General features: G+C 44.2%; 1 protein-coding gene across 1 annotated transcript in view; it reads right to left on the bottom strand.

Moving 5' to 3' along the window:
• LOC141132732 (zinc finger CCCH-type antiviral protein 1-like) overlaps positions 1 to 22,349 on the bottom strand; it is a 92,174-nt gene extending 69,825 nt beyond the window's left edge. Inside the window, exons 1-3 of the mRNA XM_073621496.1 lie at positions 21,822 to 22,349; positions 18,379 to 18,514; positions 3,298 to 3,664 (exon numbers count right to left, since the gene is read on the bottom strand). Coding sequence (XP_073477597.1) covers positions 3,298 to 3,664; positions 18,379 to 18,514; positions 21,822 to 22,114 — 796 coding nt within the window. The 5' untranslated portion in view covers positions 22,115 to 22,349. The remainder of the gene's footprint in view (positions 1 to 3,297; positions 3,665 to 18,378; positions 18,515 to 21,821) is intronic.
• Positions 22,350 to 22,679: the final 330 nt, after the last annotated feature.

Below are 22,679 nucleotides of genomic sequence, written 5' to 3'. Positions count from 1 at the left end.
CATTTTAGCAAAGTGTAATTTCTTCAGTGTTGTCACATGAAAAGGTATAATAAAATATTTACAAAAATGTGAGAGGTGTACTCACTTTTGTAAGATACTATATATATATAGATATATATATATATATATATATATCTATATATATATATATATATATATCTATATATATATATCTATCTATCCTTTGGAAGGAATATATTTTTGTATTAAGGCCCCGGAAGAAGTCATGTATGATGAAACGCATCGGACGGAGCTTCGTGCTGACGTCACTGCGTAACCGGAAGTGAGGGAGTTTTAGCCTTTTATGCCAGCCAGATTGTTTTCTTCAATGCATAGTTGTACATATCTATATGTAAGTGCAATACTAAATTATTAAAGTTGGTTTTAAAAAGATTCACACTATGTGGAGCATGATATGTTTCCTCTGAGAGTTTACGGCTGTGTGAGTGTGAAGGGCTTTCTTGGATCCCTTTCTTACCTGGTAGGACGATTTTGATGCTGCTGGTGGAAGGTGATATCATTTAGATATGTTGCATACAAGTGTTTTTTGACTTCTCTTCTCATAGAGGGTCAAAATTGGCTGTCAAGCTTAGATCTAACCCTAGTGGTAGGGGCAATCACGTGGGTCTTTTGGAAGTGATGTTGGTGGCGGAATTACAATATATATTCAGTCTTTTCATCACGTGGACTTCACTGTTTGAATATATATGTTGTGGTTATATACAGTGGGGACGGAAAGTATTCAGACCCCCTTGCATTTTTCACTCTTTGTTATATTGCAGCCATTTGCTAAAATCATTTAAGTTAATTTTTTTCCTCATTAATGTACACACAGCACCCCATATTGACAGAAAAACACAGAATTGTTGACATTTTTGCAGATTTATTAAAAAAGAAAAACTGAAATATCACATGGTCCTAAATATTCAGACCCTTTGCTGTGACACATATATTTAACTCAGGTGCTGTCCATTTCTTCTGATCATCCTTGAGATGGTTCTACACCTTCATTTAAGTCCAGCTGTGTTTGATTATATTGATTGGACTTGATTAGGAAAGCCACACACCTGTCTATATAAGACCTTACAGCTCACAGTACATTTCAGAGCAAATGAGAATCATGAGGTCAAAGGAACTGCCTGAAGAGCTCAGAGACAGAATTGTGGCAAGGCACAGATCTGGCCAAGGTTACAAAAAAATTCTGCTGCACTTAAGGTTCCTAAGAGCACAGTGGCCTCCATAATCCTTAAATGGAAGACGTTTGGGACGACCAGAACCCTTCCTAGAGCTGGCCGTCCTGCCAAACTGAGCTATCGGGGGAGAAGAGCCTTGGTTAGAGAGGTAAAGAAGAACCCAAAGATCACTTTGGCTGAGCTCCAGAGATGCAGTCGGGAGATGGGAGAAAGTTGTAGAAAGTCAACCATCACTGCAGCCCTCCACCAGTCGGGGCTTTATGGCAGAGTGGCCCAATGGAGGCCTCTCCTCAGTGCAAGACACATGAAAGCCCGCATGGAGTTTGCTTAAAAACAACCGAAGGACTCCAAGATGGTGAGAAATAAGATTTTCTGGTCTGATGAGACCAAGATAGAACTTTTTGGCCTTAATTCTAAGCGGTATGTGTGGAGAAAACCAGGCACTGCTCATCACCTGTCCAATACAGTCCCAACAGTGAAGCATGGTGGTGGCAGCATCATGCTGTGGGGGTGTTTTTCAGCTGCAGGGCCAACTACAGGGATATCCTGGATGAAAACCCTCTCCAGAGTGCTCAGGACCTCAGGCTGGGCCGAAGGTTTACCTTCCAACAAGACAATGACCCTAAGCACACAGCTAAAATAACGAAGGAGTGGCTTCACAACAACTCCGTGACTGTTCTTGAATGGCCCAGCCAGAGCCCTGACTTAAACCCAATTGAGCATCTCTGGAGCGACCTAAAAATGGCTGTCCACCAACGTTTACCATCCAACCTGACAGAACTGGAGAGGATCTGCAAGGAGAGAGGAGCCCCAAATCCAGGTGTGAAAAATTTGTTGCATCTTTCCCAAAAAGACTCATGGCTGTATTAGATCAAAGGGTCTGAATACTTAGGACCATGTGATATTTCAGTTTTTCTTTTGTAATAAATCTGCAAAAATTTCAATAATTCTGTGTTTTTCTGTAAATCAATGAGGAAAAAAATGAACTTAAATGATTTTAGTAAATGGCTGCAATAAAACAAAGTGAAAAATTTAAGGGGGTCTGAATACTTTCCGCCCCCAATATATATATATAACAGTCAATAGGTGGGTTATCTTCTTTTCTTAGTGCTCTATAATATCCAAGCACAGTCAAGGTGGACTCCCAATCCTCCACCAAAAATGATTAGAAAAAAGACGGGACCAATGCTTCGATGCAATTCTTCTTTACTTAAAGTTTTCCAAAATACAGAAAGTGTAGGCGTGCAAGCCACTGTACAGTATCGAGCATGAACTGCTCTTCATCAGGCTGCTCTAGCTATGTGTCCACACATATGCTCGATACTGTACAGTGGCTTGCATGCCTGCACTTTCTGTAAAGAAGAATTGCATCAAAGCATTGTTCCCGTCTTTTTTTTATATATATTTATATATTTTAATAGGAATATATTTATATAAACTTTTTTGTGCTTTAGGTATCAGCAAGATGTTATTAAAGTGGATGTAAACCCAATGTCATCCTTTCTAAACTACTGCCATAGGGGTTATCTATAAGGATATACATGCCTCCTGCATGTATCTTTACCTGTAAAATGTCTCCCCTCTGTTATTAGACCCGAAAAACTGCAGATTCTGTGGGTGGGTCTGTTGTCTGGAGCTCGGTGGGTGGAGTCGTGATGTCAGTAGACTCCCCGCCCACCTCTACACTCCCCGCCCACCTCTACACTCCCCTTGTCGATATGCATTTTCTCCTGTGTATTTCTAACACTGAACTTCTGCTATGATCTCTAACATCCAATGATAAGACAGGAAAGTAACCACATGACTTCAGCATGCCAAATCATGCTGAGGCGTGGAGCAGCCAATCCTTGCAGAGCTGCTGAAGAAAGGAGTGGGGGAGGGAATAAAAAAATAATGCATGTCTCTTAGGCTAGTGCACGAGATGTAAATCACCTGTCACTCACAGCAAGGGGGAGGATTTGACAATAAAAGAGGATTGCTCAGAGATGGATTAACTCTGTGTGGCAAGACTGGGCTCAAATGATAGGAAATCTTATACTCTACAGTATGATATAAAAAAAACATTTTCGGGTTTACATCCACTTTAAGCCTGTGGTGTCAGTACCTTCACTGCTTCTGTCTCTTCTCCTGCTGTCCAGCAAGTCTTGAGATCCAGATCTTCTGTTATATCCTGGCCTTCCTCTCCCTCTTCCCCGTGACATTCCTCTCGCACCCCAGGGCTCCTCGTTTTGTGAGCCCTGCCTAGGTGCCTGTTGCCTCTCGATGCTTTTCAGCACGCAGAGCATCTGAAAGTTCTGGATGGTCTCTCGGTTCAGCCAGCTGCAGGTAAGCAGTAATTTGGAGTTCAGGAGATTGTGCGATCGTCTACATGAACGGCGGTTGCAGCCATCTTGGGTGAAGAAACTGCACACATGGAGACGCGTACAGTCCTCTCCTTGATCACAGCTGTCCTGCTTGTATTGCTGACATTTCTGCAGGAAAAATGGAGCAATACTATTAGAAAAGTTTAATAAAGTGGCACTCATAATTGCATCATTGGTGGAGTAGAAACGGATAAGGTACAAAATTACCCTCTGCCACCGAAAACGACTGCTGCCCTTAGGTACATGACTATTGTGAAGTAAAAAGGGCTTCTGACATGTGTCTTGCCAACAGTGATTTTTAACTCTAGAGCAACCTTTTTAACACAGAGGAACTCTTGAATAAACCTTCAGGTCTCAGGGATCCCCTGCTATTCTGTAATCTGTTGCTCAAAGGACATTGTCGTGAACCCTCTGTGCCCCAACATCAAGATGTGTTGATTATCTGTCTATTACACAACTATCCGTCCCTTCCCTCATGAGAGTTTGTTAAACGTAATCCTGAATTCTGACCCGACCTTTCTGCCTCACAACCAATCACTGTACAAATCTTGCTGCATTTACCTCCATGGCAATTCCAAAATACGTGTCTTCTTAACTGAAGACACCATCAAGCTACTAATTTTCTCTTGTTATCTCTTGTCTTGATCATTGCAACGCTCTCCTCATTGGGTTTCCTCTACACAGACTATCCCCCCTTGAGTATATCATGAATGGTGCCACCATACTCATCCACCTTACCAACCACTCAGCGTCCACTACCCTTTCTGCCATTTCACTCAACCAACGAATAAGATTCATAATATATATTAATAACAACACACAAAGCCATCCATAACTCTGCCCTGAACCCCATTACCAATGTCTTTTCTCACAATATTATCCAAACCAACCACTTTGTTCCTCCTAAGCCCTCTTGCGCTCTAGCTCCTTCTCACCTCATCCCATGCTCACCTCCATGACTCCCTATGCTAATCTATCCGGCTATCCCTTACTCTGTCCGAGGGCTCATTTGAATGGGTGTTGAGAACCGTCCTTCATGCTGAGCCACTTTTTGCTGCCTGTGCATCCACTTCAGAGTTGCGTGCAGTCAACCAATAGAACTTGATGTAGATGCCGGGTGTTCAGCCCCATTCTGAATGAGCCCTAAAAAGCTATTTGTTCAGGGAAGCCTATCCTGCTTCTGAACTTTTACTTTCTCCATCAACTCACCCCACGCAGTTATGTACAGATGTATCCAAATTTCCGAAATTACAATAGTAATGAATTTAAACGAATCCAAAATAACAAAACAAAATTTGGCCGAAATTCTAGTTCAATTTGAATTGGATTTCGAATCAAATTAGAAAAAGAATTAGAAAACAAGAATAAAAAAATAGAATGAAAAAATGGAATAGAATAGAAAAGAATAGAACAGAAAAGAATAGAGTAAAACTGAACAGAATAAAAAATAAAAGAATATAATAAAATATAATAGAAAATAAAGCAACAGAATAGAAAAGAATAGCATAGAATAGAAAAAAGAATAGAATAGAAAAGAATAGAGTAAAACAAAACAGAATACAACATAAAAGATTAGAACAGAATAGAAAAGAATAGAAAATAAAAGAATAGAATCAAGTATAACAGAAAAAAAAGAAACAAAAAAGAAAAGAATAGAATATAATAGAAAATAGAATAGAAAAGAATAGAGTAAAACAAAACAGAATAGAGCATAAAAGATTAGAATCTCATCGCACCTTCAGTGTCACTTACAACTCCACTTCCTGTTCTCCAACTCTTTTTACCATTGGGGTCCTCCAAGGTTCTGTCCTTGGACCTCTACTATTTTCGATCTACACGTCCTCCCTTGGTCAGCTGATAGCCTCCCATGGCTTTCACTACCATTTATATGCTGATGACACCCAAATCTTTCTCTCTGCCCCTCAGCTCACTCCATCAATTTCCTCAGGCATCACTGAACTACTAACAGACATATCAGCCTGGATGTCAAACCACTTCCTCAAACTGAATCTAAAACCAAGCTCTTAATATTTACTCCCCCACGTGCCCCTACCCCTGACTTCTCTGTCAAGATCAATGGTACATTTATCAGTCCGTCCCCACATGCCAGGGTGCTAGGGGTAACCTTAGACTCTGAGCTGTCTTTTCAGGCCCACATACAATCCCTGTCCTAATCATACCACCTTAGCCTCCGCAACATTTCCAGAATACGCCCCTTTTTAACTAATGACACCACCAAGCTTCTAATTCACTCCCTGGTCATCTCTTGCCTCGACAACTGCAAGTCCCTCCTCATTGGATTACCTTTACTTAGACTATCCCCCCTTCAGTCCATAATGAATGCCGCTGCAAGACTCATCCACCTTACCAACCATTCAGTGTCCTCCACCCCTCTCTGCCAATCCCTCCACTGGCTTCCACTCACCCAACAAATAAAATTCAAAGTACTAACAATAATGTACAAAGCCATCTAAAACTCTGCCCCCAGCTACATCACTAACCTAGTCCCAAAATACCAACCAAGCCGCTCTCTTCGGTCATCCCAAGACCTCCTGCTCTCTAGCTCCCTTGTCACCTCCTCCCATGCTCGCCTCCAGGATTTCTCCAGAGCTTCTCCCATCCTTTGGAACTCCCTACCCCAATCTGTCCGACTGTCCCCTAATCTATCCATCTTTAGGCGATCCCTGAAAACCCTTCTCTTCAAAGAAGCCTATCCTGCTTCTAACTAACACTGTTTTACTTCCTCCATCAGCTCATCCACCACAGCTATTACCTTTTGTATCAATTGACCCTTCCTTTTTAGATTGTAAGCTCTAACGAGCAGGGCCCTCTGATTCCTCTTCTACCAAATTGTAATGTTACTGTAATGTCTGCCCTCATGTTGTAAAGCGCTGCGCAAACTGTTGGCGCTATATAAAACCTGTATAATAATAATAACAGAATAGAAAATAAAAGAATAGAGTAAAACAAGACAAAATAAAACAGAATAGAAAATAATAGAATAGATTAGAATAGAAAATAAAAAAATAGAATAGAAAATAATAGAATAGAATAGAAAAAAACAATAGAATAGAATAAAATAGAAAGAATATAACCGCCTTTTGAAATTCCAGTTTCAAATAGAATGAAATTTAATAGAATAGAATAGAAAATAACAATAGAATAGAATAAGACAAAGAGAGAATATTACCATCTTCCGAAATTCTAATTTTGAATAGAATAAATTTGAATAGAATAGATTAGAGATAAGAATAGAAAAGAACAGGACAGAAAATGAGAATGGAATATAAAAGAATTGAATAAAAAAATAGAATAAAATAAAATAGAAAGAATATAACCATCTTCCAAAATTCATATTTTGAATAGAATAAATTTGAATAGAACAGATTAGAAAAGAATATAAAATAATGGAATAGAAAAAACAATATAATATAATGAAATAGAAAGAATATAACTGTCTTCCGAAATTCAAAAGCGAATAGAATAAATTTGAATAGAAATCAAGAGAATAGAATAGAAAAGACAACAGAATAGAATAAAATAGAAAGAATATAACAGTTTTCCGAAATCTGAATTTGAAATAGAATAAATTTGAAATTTGAAATAGAATAAATTTGAAATTTGAAATCGAATAAATTTGAATTTCAAATAGAATAAATTCGAATTTCAAATAGAATAAATTCAAATTTGAATGTCGAATTTAAATTGAGTTTGAAAACGAATAAACAAAAGAAAAAATGCAAAATAATGAATTTAAAGTGTTTGTTAACCCAAAAAAAAAAAAAAAAAAAAAAAGAAGAAGATATCCTGGGCCCTTAAAGCAGACTAAACAGCACAGTGCTTGTGCTATGTAATCTGCCCCCTCCCCCCTCTAAGCTGTAAAAAAAAACCTGCCACTTCCTGTATCCCCTCTCTGTACTACTGCTCGCTGCTGAGCCCTGACCACCATGGTCAGAGTACGTCCCTGTGTCATCCACAGCCCTATTCTCAGCTCTCCTCTCTCCCCCTCACCCCCTCCTCTCTGCCTGTCAGCTCATTGTTGTGTGTCTCCATCTCCGCCCCCCGCCACTATTAGTACAAATCCCAAACTTTTAAAATGGTCACTGGCAGCCCCCCATGATACACTGTAAATGTGTTTTCTAAAAACGAGGCTTGTAAATACATATTTAGAGCTATCTTCAGGTCGTTCACGTGACTCCCAGCCGCTTTACAGCTGTGAGACAAGGCTTCTGCAGGAGGGGCTGAGCGGCCACGTGACCTCCCCGGCTGACGTCTGATGTAGATTTCGGCCCCTCCTGCAGAAGCCATGTATCGGAGCTGAAAAGCGTCCATGAGTCACGTGACCGGCCTGAAGATTGCTCTAAATAGGTATTTACAAGCCTCGTTTTTAGAAAACACATATACAGTGTGCTATGCCTGAGTATCATAGAGGGGCTGGCATAGACTTATACTTGTGCCTTAAAGCGGAGTTCCACCCAAAAATGGAACTTCCGCTTTAAGTGAAAGTGACTCCCCGATATGCCACATTTGGCATGTCATTTTTTTTTTGGGGGGGGGGGGTGGATACCCTCTTTTTAGAGGGATCCAGCTCCCACTTCCTCCCGGGGCACCGCGGCGCCGGTAGGAAGTTCACCTCTCCCCCCTCCCTCCCTCTCGGCAATCATCTGAGATACGTCACGGGTCCCAGATGATTGCCCAGCCAGTCACAGTGTGCAGTGCGTGCTCGGCTGTGAAGCCACAGCCGGGCGCCCACAGTGACAATGCCGGCGCCGCAGAGAGGAGGGGGAGAGGAGCGTGGCTTCGCACGCCATCATCGCTGGACTGTGGGACAGATGAATGTCTGATTAATAAAAGTCAGCAGCTACACTTTTTGTAGCTGCTGACTTTTATATGGGTAGAACTCAGCTTTAACAAACACTTTAACTAAACAAAATTATTTAAACAACAAGATGAAACAAATGTTTTCATTCTGCACAACTAGTGTCATGGACAAAAGAATACATAAAACAACAAGGATTATGGCTTGTTTAGCATGAATCACACAGCCATGTTTGCTTAATTCAACAACATTCTTTTCAGTAGGAATAATAATAAAATGAAACAAAAAATAAGAAGAATGATAATGGTGAGAAAAGAAACACAGACCGTGAAAATTGTAGTGTTCCCTTACATTGCTGGTCAGTATAAAAGTCCCCTATTACACTAGTGGTCACTGAAGTGCTCCATTACCTTGGAGGTTAGTGGAAGGAATTTTCCCTACATTGGTGGTCAGTGGGAAGAACGCTCCATTACATTATCAAGACCTCCTACTCTCAAGCTCTCTCATCTCCTCCTCCCATGCTCGTCTCCAGGATTTCTCCAGAGCCTCTCCAAACCTCTGGAACTCGCTACCTCCACTGGCCCGGCTATCCTCTACTCTTGCTACCTTCAGGTGATCACTCATCTCTTCAGGGAAGTCTATCAGGTCTCCAACTAATCTTATACCACATCCATCAGCTCATTCCCCACAGTTACAACCTTTTGTACCACCTGCCCCACCCTATTAGATTGTAAGCTCTTCTGAGCAAAGCCCTCTTAATCCTCTTGTATTTTATTGTATTATACCTGTATTGTCTCCTTTTTATATTGTAAAGCGCTGTGTAAACTGTTGGCGCTATATAAATCCTGTATAATGATAATAATAATAATAATAATTGGTGGTTAGTGGGAGGAATGCATCTTACCTTGGTGATAATTGAGAAAAATGCTCATTACATTGGGGCTAGAAGAAAGAATTCTCCTTACATGATAGTCAGTGGAATGAATCTTCCTTATGTTGTTGGTCAGTGGCAAGAATGCTCCTTACATTGGGGATCAGTGGGAAGAGTGCCGCTTACACTGGGGATAGTGGGAACAATGGGGTTGGTTTAATAAAGTCAAACAGGCTCCCCCCAGCTTAGTGAATGAGGTGAAGTTTCACTTTGCAAAGAATACCCAATTATATACAAGGAAAAATGATTGGATGATGGAAGCCAGCAGAGCTTCATCTCATTAACTAAACCACTCTGGGGTAAATTCCCTTGCAAAGTGCAACTTTCCTTTCAAAAATGAACATCCTATTTGCCTTTAGTAAATCAAGTCTAATGCTCCTTACATCGGGGACTAGTGGGAAGAATTCTTATATTGGGTGTTGGTAGCAACAATTATTGCTCCTTTCGCTGGTTGTTAGCATGAGAAATGCTCCTTACCTTGGTGGGTTGGTGGGAAGAATGCTTTTTACATTGGGGGTCTGTGGGAAGAAAGCCCATTGAATTGGGGGTTATTGTGAAGAATTCTCCTTACATTAGGGGTTAAAGTGATTGCAAAGTCTAGTGTAAAAAAAATAAAATAAAAAAAACCAAACATGTTATACTTACCTCCTCTGTGAAGTTGGTTTTGCACAGAGCAGCACGGATCCTCCTCTTCCCGGGTCCCTCTTTGCTGCTCCTGGCCCCTCCCTCCTATCAAGTGCCCCCTCGGCCAGCAGCTTTCTATGGGGGCACCGGAGCCGAGTCACAGCTCACTGTGTCCATTCAGACACGGAGTCCCGAACCGGCCCCATCCCCTCTCTCCCCTGATTGGCTGACTGACTTTGATTAACAGTCGCAGGAGTCAATGGCACCGCTGCTGTGTCTCAGCCAATCAGGAGGAGTGTCCTGGATGGTTTAGACATTCGTGGACATCGCTGGAGAGAGATGGGGCTCAGGTAAGTAATTAGGGGGGGTGCTGGGTAGGCTGCTGCACACAAAAGGTTTTTATCTTAATGCATAGAATGCATTAGGATAAAAAAAACCTTCTGCCTTTACAACTCCTTTAAGCCGGCCATAGACTGTTCAAATCTCGGCCGGTTCAGCAGGAACTGGCTGAGATTCGAACCATGGATGGGCAGGATGAATGTACCCAAGTTGATTGATCGATCTACTTGGGTATAACCAGCCTGCCAGATTTTACATGTGATTATTGCTAGCGGCTGTTATAGCCGCTAGCAGCAATCACTGTGTTCTCCAAACGGCGACAGCTCCCCCCGTCAACACTATCTGTGTTAATGGGGATATTGAGCAATTTTCTTTCCTGCAACCCACGGTAGCAGGAAAGAAAATCGCATATTCTATGGCCGGCCTTAGTGGGAAGAATGCTTCTTACATTAGGGGGTTAATGGGACGAATGCTCATTACACTGAGGGTTATTGGGATGAAAGCTCCTTACAGTGGTGGTCAGTGGGAAGAATGCTATTTACATTGGTGGTTAGTGTAAAGAATTCTGACTACATTGGGGGTCATTTAGAAGAATGCCCCTTACATTGGTGGTCAATGGAAAGAATGCTGATTACATTGGTGGTCAGTGGGAAGAACGCTATTTACATTATGGGTCAGTGAGAAGAATGCTCCTTACATTAGTGGTCAGTGGAAAGAATGCTGATTACATTGTGGGTCAGTGAGAGGAATGCTCCTTACATTGGTGGTCAGTGGAAAGAATGCTGATTACATTGGGGGTCAGTGAGAGGAATGCTCCTTACATTGGTGGTCAGTGGAAAAAATGCCGATTACATAGGGGGTCAGTGAGAGGAATGCTCCTTACATTGGTGGTCAGTGGAAGGAATGCCGATTACATTGGGGGTCAGTGAGAGGAAGGCTCCTTACATTGGTGGTCAGTGGAAAGAATGCTGATTACATTGGGGGTCAGTGAGAAGAATGCTCCTTACATTGGGAGTCAGGGGAGCACTGTCTATTACATTGGGGGTCAGTTGCCCCTTATATGGGAGATTAATGGGAAGAATGAGCGCCTTCATAGTCCATTAACACTTCCCCCGGTTTTCAAACAGAAATTCATAATACAAAACAATACAGCCCCAATTAATTATGCACAAGCATTTTAATGTGCACTATCCTTTTAAACCAGGGGTCTCCAAACTGCGACCCGAGGGCCAGATGTGGCCCTTTGCTAGCCTATATCTGGCCCTTAGGGCACTATTCCTCCTACTGATATGATGCACTATTCCTCCCACTGACACCAACAATGGGGCATTATATCTTCCACGATACCAATGATGGGATACTATTCATCATACTAATAGGGGCACTACTCCTCCTCCTTTTGACCACCAACCCTGAGGCCATATTTATTCTCACTGATGCTGGACTCGTGACATTTTCTGCCCCTGCTTGCCACAATCCGGCCCCTCCTAAAGTCTGAAGGACAACAAACTGGCCTTTTGTTTGAAAAGTTTTGAGACCCCTGTTTTAAACTAATGTGCCATAATTAAAAGTGTCTGTGCTCATAAAGCTTCTTAAAACATCTTATATACATACATACAGTGGATATAAAAAGTCTACACACCCCTGTTAAAATGTCAGGTTTCTGTGATGTAATAAAAATGAGACAAAGATAAATAATTTCAGAACCTTTTCCACCTTTATTGTGAGCTATAAACTGTACAACTCAATTGAAAAACAAAACTGAAATCTTTTTTTTTGGGGGGGGGGGGGGGGGTGGTTGGGGGGGCTGGAAAGAAAAAGTGAAAAAAAAATGAAAACTAAAATAAAGCGATTGCACCCTCTTATAACTAACTGGAGATGTAGCTGTGTTCAGAATTAAGCAATCACATTCAAACTCATGTTAAATAGGAGTCAGTACACACCTGCCATCATTTAAAGTGCCTCTAATTAACCCCAAATAAAGTTCAGCTTTTCTAGTAGGTCTTTCCTGATATTGGTCTGTAGAGAGCTTCCAAAGCATCAGAAGGATCTCATTATTAAAAGGTATCAGTCAGGAGAAGGGTACAAAAGAATTTCCAAGGCATTAGATCTACCATAGAATACAGTGAAGACAGTGAAGTCATCAAGTGGAGAAAATATGCCACAACAGGGATGGGCTGCCTGGGATAACACAGAGATCCATCTTACTGCATAGCAGAAAGACAAGATCTCAGTGTAATCCCCTGTCAGAGCGGAGATCTGTCTTGTTTACTTCGGCAGATCCTCGTTCTGTCTCTGCGGGGAACGATCGCCTATTGGCTCCCCCGCTGGCCAATTGGCGCACGCGTGCCCACAGAAGCTAGTGCACGAGCCGCCGTACCGTTGCGGCGATTCGTGCAGCCGAGCCATCTTGGTGCAATATAACTGCAGCGTGTGGTTGGCAAATGGTTAAAGTCAATTTTGTTATTTTTTTTAACCACTTGCCAATCAGCCGCCATAGTCATACTGCGGCAGGTCAGCTCTATTGCGTGCCTCGCCTTAGGTGTACGTCGCTTTGTGTAATAGATACTGTGGGTGCACTTGGGGCGCCGGAGTCCGCGACGCCTGCCGGGCACCCACCATCACTCCACACAAAGCCACAACGGGGATCTCTCAATGTAAACAAACAGATCCCCGTTCTGTCAGCGGAGTACAGAGTGATCGTCTGTTCCTAGTGATTATTATTATATTATTATTATTATTATACGCGATTTATACAGAGCCAACAGTTTGCACAGCACTTTACAATGTATAGGGGGGACAACACAATTACAGTACAATTCAATACAAAAGGTGCAGGAAGGCCCTGCTCATAAAGCTTACATTCTGAAGGGAGGGGTGGTGGTACAAAAGGTACTAGCTGCAGAGAATGATTTGATGGGGGTGGCTCGGGGATAGTTGTTAGGTGGGTGTGGGATAGGCTTCCCTGAATAAATGAGTTTTCAGGGATCTCCTAAGGGTGGATAGGGTAGGGGCTGATCGGACATACTAGGGCAGGGAGTTCCAGAGGATGGGAGAGGCTCTGGAGAAGTCCTGAAGGCGAGCATGGGAGGAGGTAACAAGGGAGCTAGAGAGCAGGAGGTCCTGGGAGGAGCGGAGGGGATGATTTGGGCAATATCTGCAGATGAGGCCGGTGATGTAGATGGGGGTGATGTTGTGAATGGCCTTGTATGTTATGGTTAGCATTTTGAATTTTATACGGTGGGGTAGGGGAAGCCAGTGAGGAGATTGGCAGAGAGGGGCGGCAGTCATGGATCGATTAGTGAGGTGTATTAGTCTAGCAGCAGCCTTCATAATAGACTGAAGGGGGAATGGCACGTTTTGAGTTTGCGAAAAGGCATGTGGGAGACTCCCAAAATGTATGGAGGAGATGCTCTGGTCTGATGAGACTAAAATTTTACTTTTTGGCCATCAAAGAAAATGCTGGCGCAAACCCAAAACATTACATCACCCAAAGAACACCATCCCCACAGTGAAACATGGTGGTGGCAGCATCATGCTGTGGGGATGTTTTCAGCAGTCAGGACTGGGAAACTGGTCAGAGTTGAGGGAAAGATGGATGGTGCTAAGTACAGGGATATTCTTGAGCAAAACCTGTACCACTCTGTGTGTGATTTGAGGCTAGGATGGAGGTTCACCTTCCAGCAGGACAATGACCCCAAACACACTGCTAAAGCAACACTTAAGTGGTTTAAGGGGAAACATGGAAATGTGTTGGAATGGCCTAGTCAAAGCCCAGACCTCAATCCAATAGAAAATCTGTGGTCAGACTTAAAGATTGCTGTTCACAAACGCAAACCATCCAACTTGAAGGAGCTCGAGCAGTTTTGCAAGGAGGAATGGGCAAAAATCCCAGTGGTAAGATGTGGCAAGCTCATAGAGACTTATCCAAAGCGACTTGGAGCTGTGATAGCTGCAAAAGGTGGCTCTACAAAGTATTGACTTTAGGGGGGTGAATAGTTATGCACATTGACTTTTTCTGTTATTTTGTCCTATTTGTTGTTTGCTTCACAATAGAAAAAAAAAAATACATCTTCAATGTTGTTTGCATGCTCCGTAAATTAAATGATGCAAATCCTCAAACAATCCATGTTAATTCCAGGTAGTGAGGCAACAAAACATGAAAAATGCCAAGGGGGTGAATACTTTTTGCAAGGCACTGTATATAATGCATAAAGGTAAAAAAAACCTTCAGCCTTTACAACACTTTTAGGATTAGGCACTCGCTGTCTACATACTCGGCATATAAAAATACACATTATCCACAGTAAATTAAAAACACAAACAAAAAACAAATAAAAGCAAAAAAAAAAAACACTCAAAAGCATATCTATCCACTGGAGCACTATAGAGCTGTCCATAAATAAAGCAGTGAGCTGGCAGATAAGGACACACCCTGTGCTAAGGATCAGACTTTGTACAGGAACCTCAGGGGAAACTGTACTGAAACTATCATTGAGAAGGACACAAAGACACAGGGGAATAAACTACCTACAGGCCAGAGAAAGGGGAGTTTGCTTGCCAGAAGACAAATTAGAATCATCTAAATACCTACATAAAAGGGGATCTTCAGGGAGGTCTCCCTGTGATTGATGAAAAAGGGACAAATTGACTTTTAAACAGAGCAGGCCTAAAAGAGGTAAAAGGCAATCATGATAATTAAAGTGGTTGTAAAGGCAGAATATTTTTATGCATTAAGATAAAAAACCTTCTGTGTGCAGCAGCCCCCTCAGCCCACCTAATGCATATCTGAGCCCCATCTCAATCCAGCAATGTTGCAAGACACTTGGCTGTCCCGGACTCTCCTTCCTCATTGGCTGAGACAGCAGCGGGCATCATTGGCTCCCACTGCTGTCGATCAAAGTCAGTGAGCCAATGAGGAAAGAGAGGTGGCGGGGCCTAGCCGCCGCTCCATGTCTGAATGGACACATGGAGCTGCGGCTCGGCTCAGGTGCCCCCATAGCAAGCTGCATAACAACTCGACAGGAGAAAGGGGCCTGGAGCCCCGGTGAGGGACCCGAGAAGAAGAGGATCTGGCCTGCTCCATGCAAAACCACTACACAGAGCAGGTAAGTATAAGGGCTCTTTCACACAGGCGGCCCGCCCAACGGACTCCGCTTTGTTCAGCGGGGGATCGATCTGCTGATCCGGCGGATGACAGGCTCATCTCCACTCACTGTGCTGAGACTGACCTGCCAGAGCCCCGCTCTCCTCTATGGGGAGATCGGATGAAAAAGGACCGCCTGTCCGTTTTCATCTGATCCGATACTCCAAACGGATGGAAAATAGGGTCACCTTCCATCTGGATTCCATGGACAGGATCGGATTGGATATCGGCAGATGTCAACGGACACGTCACCGCTGACTTCCGCTGCTCCATAGAGGTGAATGAAGTGTTCGATCTGTCTGTCTGAAAAACTGACAGGCGGACCTGTTCTGAAAGCCCGTGTGAAAGGGGCCTTACATGTTTGTTTAGTATCACTTTAACTTTAAAGAGAAGAAATAAAGTTTGACAGCTTATTTACATACTGTCACTATATTCTAAAGCCTGGTACACACAGTTTTTTTTTTGTTCAACACGGTGGGCTGAACAAAACACTGTACTATCTATGCAATGTTTGTACAGCGATCATCCAGCTAAACTATTGTGTCCCCCCCAGGGGTGTTGCTAGGTGGGAAAAAGACCAGGGGCTTCAGCCCGGAGGTAAAGTGGAGGGTGGGAGTGAGGTGGGGTTGTTGGGGGGGGCGGGCTCGGGGAGGGTGATAGGCTCACTTGCTTAACACTGATCTACCTGACACATACACTGACCTAACATACACTGACCTAACATACACTGACCTACCTGACACATACACTGATCTACCCAACACATACACTGATCTAACATACACTGACCTGACATACACTGATCTACCTGACACATACAGTGACCTACCTGACACATACACTGACCTATCTCACACATAGACTGACCTACCTGACACATACACTGACCTACTAGGAGGACAGGCTCCGTTTGTTTTTTGCCGGCCGCCACGGTTTTTAAATACATGCGATATTTCAGCTTATGGATGTAAGTGTATTACTTTTTTCCTATTAAATATTATAGCCTGTATTACGCTATGGTCAGTCTTTTCTTTTTGGGTAACTTGCCTTAAACGAACACAGACTCCGTAGACGGTAAGAGGGGGAGATATGCAGCCATCTAGCCTGCTTAAATCGATTTGGTCGTCACCTGCAAGCTAAAGGCCATGGCTGGGTTATAGCCATCTGCTCTTTAAGCTTGCCGTCTGGTAAGCAGGTCTTTGTTATGGTGGTTGGGCACTCTTCTCCTTTTTCGTGTGAAATCACGGCGGTGCCAGTAAAGCGGGGGTCCACCTACATCAACCTAAAAAAAAAAATATTAAAAGCCAGCAGCTACAAATACTGCAGCTGCTGACTTTTAATACATGGCCACTTACCTGTCCCAGGGTCCAGCGATGTCGGCAGCCGACGCCGATTGCCCGCTCGGTTCTCGGCTGCTGCCGCCGCCATCCTAGGTGAGGGAATCAGGAAGTGAAGCGTTGCGGCTTCACTTCCCGGTTCCCTACTGCGCATGCGCGAGTCACGCTGCGCATCGTAACTGGTCCCCGCTATCTCCTGGGACCTGTGTGTTTCCCAGGAGACAGCGCGGAGGGACAGGAAGAGGCATAGACTCCCGTGGGTGTCTATGCCGGAAGTGGATGCAAATACCTGTCTTAGACAGGTATCTTCACCCCCCTCCCCCCTGAAAGGTACCAAATGTGACACCGGAGGGGGGGAGGGTTCCGAAAAGCGGAAGTTCCATTTTTGTGTGGAACTCCGCTTTAAGAAGAGATAGCGATTTCTTAATATGAACTTTTACATATGCCTTATCTTGAATGATTGGGACTTTGTAGCGCAGCTTCTCTCCTTTTTAAAACATACACTGACCTACCTGACATATACACTGACCTACCTGACATACATGACTGACATACATGACTGACCTACCTGACATACATGACTGACCTACCTGACATACATGACTGACCTACCTGACATACATGACTGACATACATGACTGACCTACCTGACATATACACTGACCTACCTGACATATACACTGACATATACACTGACCTACCTGACATATATGACTGACATACATATATGACTGACCTACCTGACATACATGACTGACATACATGACTGACCTACCTGACATACATGACTGACATACATGACATACATACATGACTGACCTACCTGACATACATGACTGACCTACCTGACATACATGACTGACATACATGACTGACCTACCTGACATACACACTGACCTACCTGACATATACACTGACATATAGACTGACCTACCTGACATATATGACTGACATACATACATGACTGACCTGACATACATACATGACTGACCTATCTGACATACACAGATTGTTGCTGCTCAGTGCTCAGCCTTAACTGTAGTGTCGGAGTACACTCATCCCGGGCCCCAGCATTCACCACCACTCAGACAGCCTTGCAGGCACCAGGCAGCCAGAGCCAGGATAGAATAGCCGCCCGCCCATTTACACAGAGCGAGCGGCTCAGCGGGGATCTCCCAGTGCCCAGCGCGGCCGTAGTGTCATTCCTGCCTCCTCCTGGACCCGGCAGCACCTATGATGGACGTCACAAGTCTCGCGGTCTCGGCATTGGACGAGTGTGACGTCCGTCATAGAGCCGGATCCCGGAGGCGGGACTTTTTGTACGTCACTCGGCCGCTCTGGCGGGGGATCGTTCCCTGTTGCTGCGGCTCGGGGCTAGAAATGCATTTAGGGATTTTGAGACCCGGGGCGTTTTGGGGGCACACTCAGGGCTCCTGCCCCCATCAGCCCCCTCTCCCGACGCCACTGGAAATCACACCGGTCAGCGCTCACAGCCATTGGATGCCAGTGCTGATCGGATGCCGATCGGCTGATGGTTTTCCAGCATGCCTGTCCATCAGAAGCCTGACGTTAGGCTGGGTTTTATCGGACAGGCTGCTGTACACACTGGCCAAATGTCAGACTTACCTCTGGCAGCAACTGGTTGTCATTCTGGAACAGCAGAACTTTGATCTCATGCTCATTCAGTCCGCTCAGCTCATTGGCTCTTAACACGGCACGATTGTGCTCAGATTCAACATCGTGAGAGAATCTGCAGCGAGGCCTGAAATGAGAAAAAACGATAAACTCTGATTCTGGGTGGAGATGAGTTCATAGGAAATAATGAACTGGAATTTTGAGCAGCTAAAGAAAATATGTTGGAAGGTAAATGTGATTTCACCCAGCGAGTTAAACAAGAACCCACCCAAAGGGGAATCATGATTCCCCCCACCCAAGGGTGAGGAGATTTCACCTAGAAGAATTATATAACCCCACCCCAAAGGGAAAAATTGTCTCACAAACACAGAGTGATCCCCTCCTAGACAGATCCTGGGTGATTTATGAGTTTTCCTGCATTGTAAATTTAATAAAATCAGCTCAGGTCTCACAAGATCAATTTTGAGAACTTTGAAAACATTCTTACCCTAAACTCATTAGACCCATCTTCTCTTACCCAATACATCTAGGCTTGTCCTCTACTACCCCAATACCTCTAAACCCATCCCCTCTTACCCCAATACCTCTAAACCCATCCTCTCTTACCCCAATACCTCTAGATCTATCCTCTCTTACCCCAATACCTCTAGATCTATCCTCTCTTACCCCAATACCTCTAAACTCATCCTCTCTTACCCCAATACCTCTAGATCTATCCTCTCTTACCCCAATACCTCTAAACCCATCCCCTCTTACCCCAATACCTCTAGATCTATCCTCTCTTACCCCAATACCTCTAAACCCATCCTCTCTTACCCCAATACCTCTAGATCTATTCTCTCTTACCCCAATACCTCTAAACCCATCCTCTCTTACCCCAATACCTCTAAACCCATCCTCTCTTACCCCAATACCTCTAGATCTATCCTCTCTTACCCAATACCTTTAGATCTATCCTCTACTACACCATACCTATATACCTATCCTCTCTCACCCCCTCCTCTCTTACCGAATACCTCTGTACCCATCCTTTTCTATCCAAAACCTCTAGACCCATCTTCTCTTACCCAATACCTCTAGATCCATCCTCTACTACTCCATAGCTCCATACCCATCCTCTTTTACCTCAATACCTCTACACCCCTCCTCTCACCCCAATACCTCTATACCCATCCTCTTTTACCCCAATACCTCTACACCCCTCCTCTCTCCCCAATACCTCTATACCCATCCTCTTTTACCCCCAATACCTCTAAACCCATCCTCTCTTACCCCAATACCTCTAAACCCATCCTCTCTTACTCCAATACCTCTAGAGCTATCCTCTCTTACCCCAATACCTCTAAACTAATCCTCTCTTACCCCAATACCTCTAGATCTATCCTCTCTTACCCCAATACCTCTAAACCCATCCTCTCTTACCCCAATACCTCTAGATCTATCCTCTCTTACCCAATACCTTTAGATCTATCCTCTACTACACCATACCTATATACCTATCCTCTCTCACCCCCTCCTCTCTTACCGAATACCTCTGTACCCATCCTTTTCTATCCAAAACCTCTAGACCCATCTTCTCTTACCCAATACCTCTAGATCCATCCTCTACAACTCCATAGCTCTATACCCATCCTCTTTTACCTCAATACCTCTACACCCCTCCTCTCACCCCAATACCTCTATACCCATCCTCTTTTACCCCAATACCTCTACACCCCTCCTCTCTCCATAATACCTCTATACCAATCCTCTTTTACCCCCAATACCTCTAGACCCCTCCTCTCACACCTATAGGTTTCATACCCCTAACACCTCTAGACCCATCCTCTACTACTGAATACCTCTAGATGCCACCTCTATTGCTGAATACCTCTAGATCCATCCTCTACTACCCCAATACCCATCCTCTCTTGCCCAGTACCTCTAGACTAGGGTTGTACCAATACTGTTTTTTTTTTATCGCTGAGTTTGAGTACCCATACTTGTGCTCCAGTCTCACTGACACCAATTACCAATACCTTTGCAGAGCAATTTGAGCCCATTTAAAATGAATGGCTCAATCGTACTGCAAAGAATCGCATACGATTCAAACAGGAATGCGGTGCAACTCCTGTCCAAATCGTATGTGGTTTCCCACACCATTCCTGTCTGAACCCAGGCTGAAGTCACTATGACAAGGGTGGAAATCATATGTGATTCAGCCAGGAATCTCACCGCATTCCTGTTCAAATCACATGCGATTCTTAACAGTAAGATTTGAGCTCATTCATTTTGTAAGGGTTCAAATTGCATCGCAAAGGTATCAATTTTAAGTATCGGAGCATTTGCACGAGTACGGGTACTTGTGCAATTGCTTAGTATCTGCACCGATATTGGCATCGGTGCAACCCTATTCTAGACTCATCCTCTCTTACCTCAATACCCATAGATCCATCCTGTACTACTTCATACCTCTATAGCCATCCTCTTTTACCCCTAAATCTCTATACCCATCCTCTCTTACCTAATATCTCTAGACCCATCCCATCCTTTCCTACCCCAATATACTATACCCATCATCTCTTACCCAATAACTCTGGATCCAGCCTTTACTACCCCAATACCTCTATACCCATCCTCTTTTACCCCAATACCTCTATACCCATCCTCTGCTACCCTAAAACTATATACACTTCCTCTCTTGCCCAATACCTCTATATCCATCTTCTCTTACCCCAATAACTCCGTACCTCTGCTCTCATACCCCAATACATTTATATCCCTCCTCTCTTTCCCAATACCTCAATATCCATCTTCTCTTACCCCAATACCTCTACATCCATCCTCTACTACCCCAATAACTCTACATCCATCCTCTACTACCCCAATAACTCTACATCCATCCTCTACTACCCCAATAACTCTACATCCATCCTCTACTACCCCAATAACTCTACATCCATCCTCTACTACCCCAATAACTCTACATCCATCCTCTACTACCCCAATACCTCTACATCCATCCTCTACTACCCCAATAACTCTACATCCATCCTCTACTACCCCAATACCTCTACATCCATCCTCTACTACCCCAATAACTCTACATCCATCTTCTATTACCCCAATAACTCTACATCCATCCTCTACTACCCCAATACCTCTACATCCATCCTCTACTACCCCAATAACTCTACATCTATCCTCTACTACCCCAATACCTCTACATCCATCCTCTACTACCCCAATAACTCTACATCCATCTTCTATTACCCCAATACCTCTACATCCATCCTCTACTACCCCAATACCTCTACATCCATCCTCTACTACCCCAATACCTCTACATCCATCTTCTACTACCCCAATAACTCTACATCCATCCTCTACTACCCCAATACCTCTTTACTCCCCCTCTCTTACCCCAGTGACCCCCCTGTGACCCCTGCACCTACCTCCTGTCGGGGGGGCACTGGCCCCTCAGGTAGTGTCGGCACAGGTGTAGTCTGGGGCAGCCCTGCTCGTCCTCCTGGTCCCCGGGTCTCAGGTATCGGGTACAGATCCTCAGGGGTGTCCGGGCCAGGACCAGCTCGGAGCTCCGCGGGAACCTGAGCGGCTCATCCTGTAGGATCTGTTCGATCTGCTCCTCCGGGAGACTCAGGAGATCGGACAGACGATTCCTCTCCAGCCGGCCGCCGTGCACACAAAGCAGTTTGGTCAGATAGGCGGTGACTGCGGGGTCAGACATGGTCCCTGGGCCCTGATACAGCCCGATCTCTGGGGCCCCTAATTCAGCCTGATCTCTGGGGCCCCTAATACGGCCTGTGCCTGCTGTCTGGGCCCTGCGATCTCTTCCTGTGTGTGTCCGCTCTCCGGGGTGACAGAGAACAGCAGAGGGCGGATCATCATCATCATCATCATCATCACAGCCGGGAATAGAAACCGAAACTCCAAACACCGCTGTACTCCGCTACTGCCTCTGAAGAAACACACTGACACATCTACTGAATAACACAACCCTTCTATATTCTTATAGCACTGATCAACCTCCTCAGTCTCCTGTCCCCCAATGATCAGACTGCAACAATGTAACTTTGTAGTAAGTTACTGGGTGAGAGGCTGCAGCAGGGGCTGATCTGTGTCAGACAATTGTAAACATAGCCAAGAGAAATGCACAGGCAAATTGGGTCATCTGTAAAGCCAGCTTCTCAGTCCAGGAAGCAGATGGTGACCCTGCATGATGGCTGGACAAGGATGTCGCTGTCCTTTTGGAGACAAAAGCAGATGAAGGCATTATTGGGGCAGCACTGTTA

The sequence above is a fragment of the Aquarana catesbeiana genome, linkage group LG03 (genome assembly GCF_042186555.1).
Source record: "Aquarana catesbeiana isolate 2022-GZ linkage group LG03, ASM4218655v1, whole genome shotgun sequence".
Taxonomy (NCBI): domain Eukaryota; kingdom Metazoa; phylum Chordata; class Amphibia; order Anura; family Ranidae; genus Aquarana; species Aquarana catesbeiana.
Note: the sequence above shows the minus strand (reverse complement) of the source record. Positions and strands in the feature narration are given on the sequence as shown.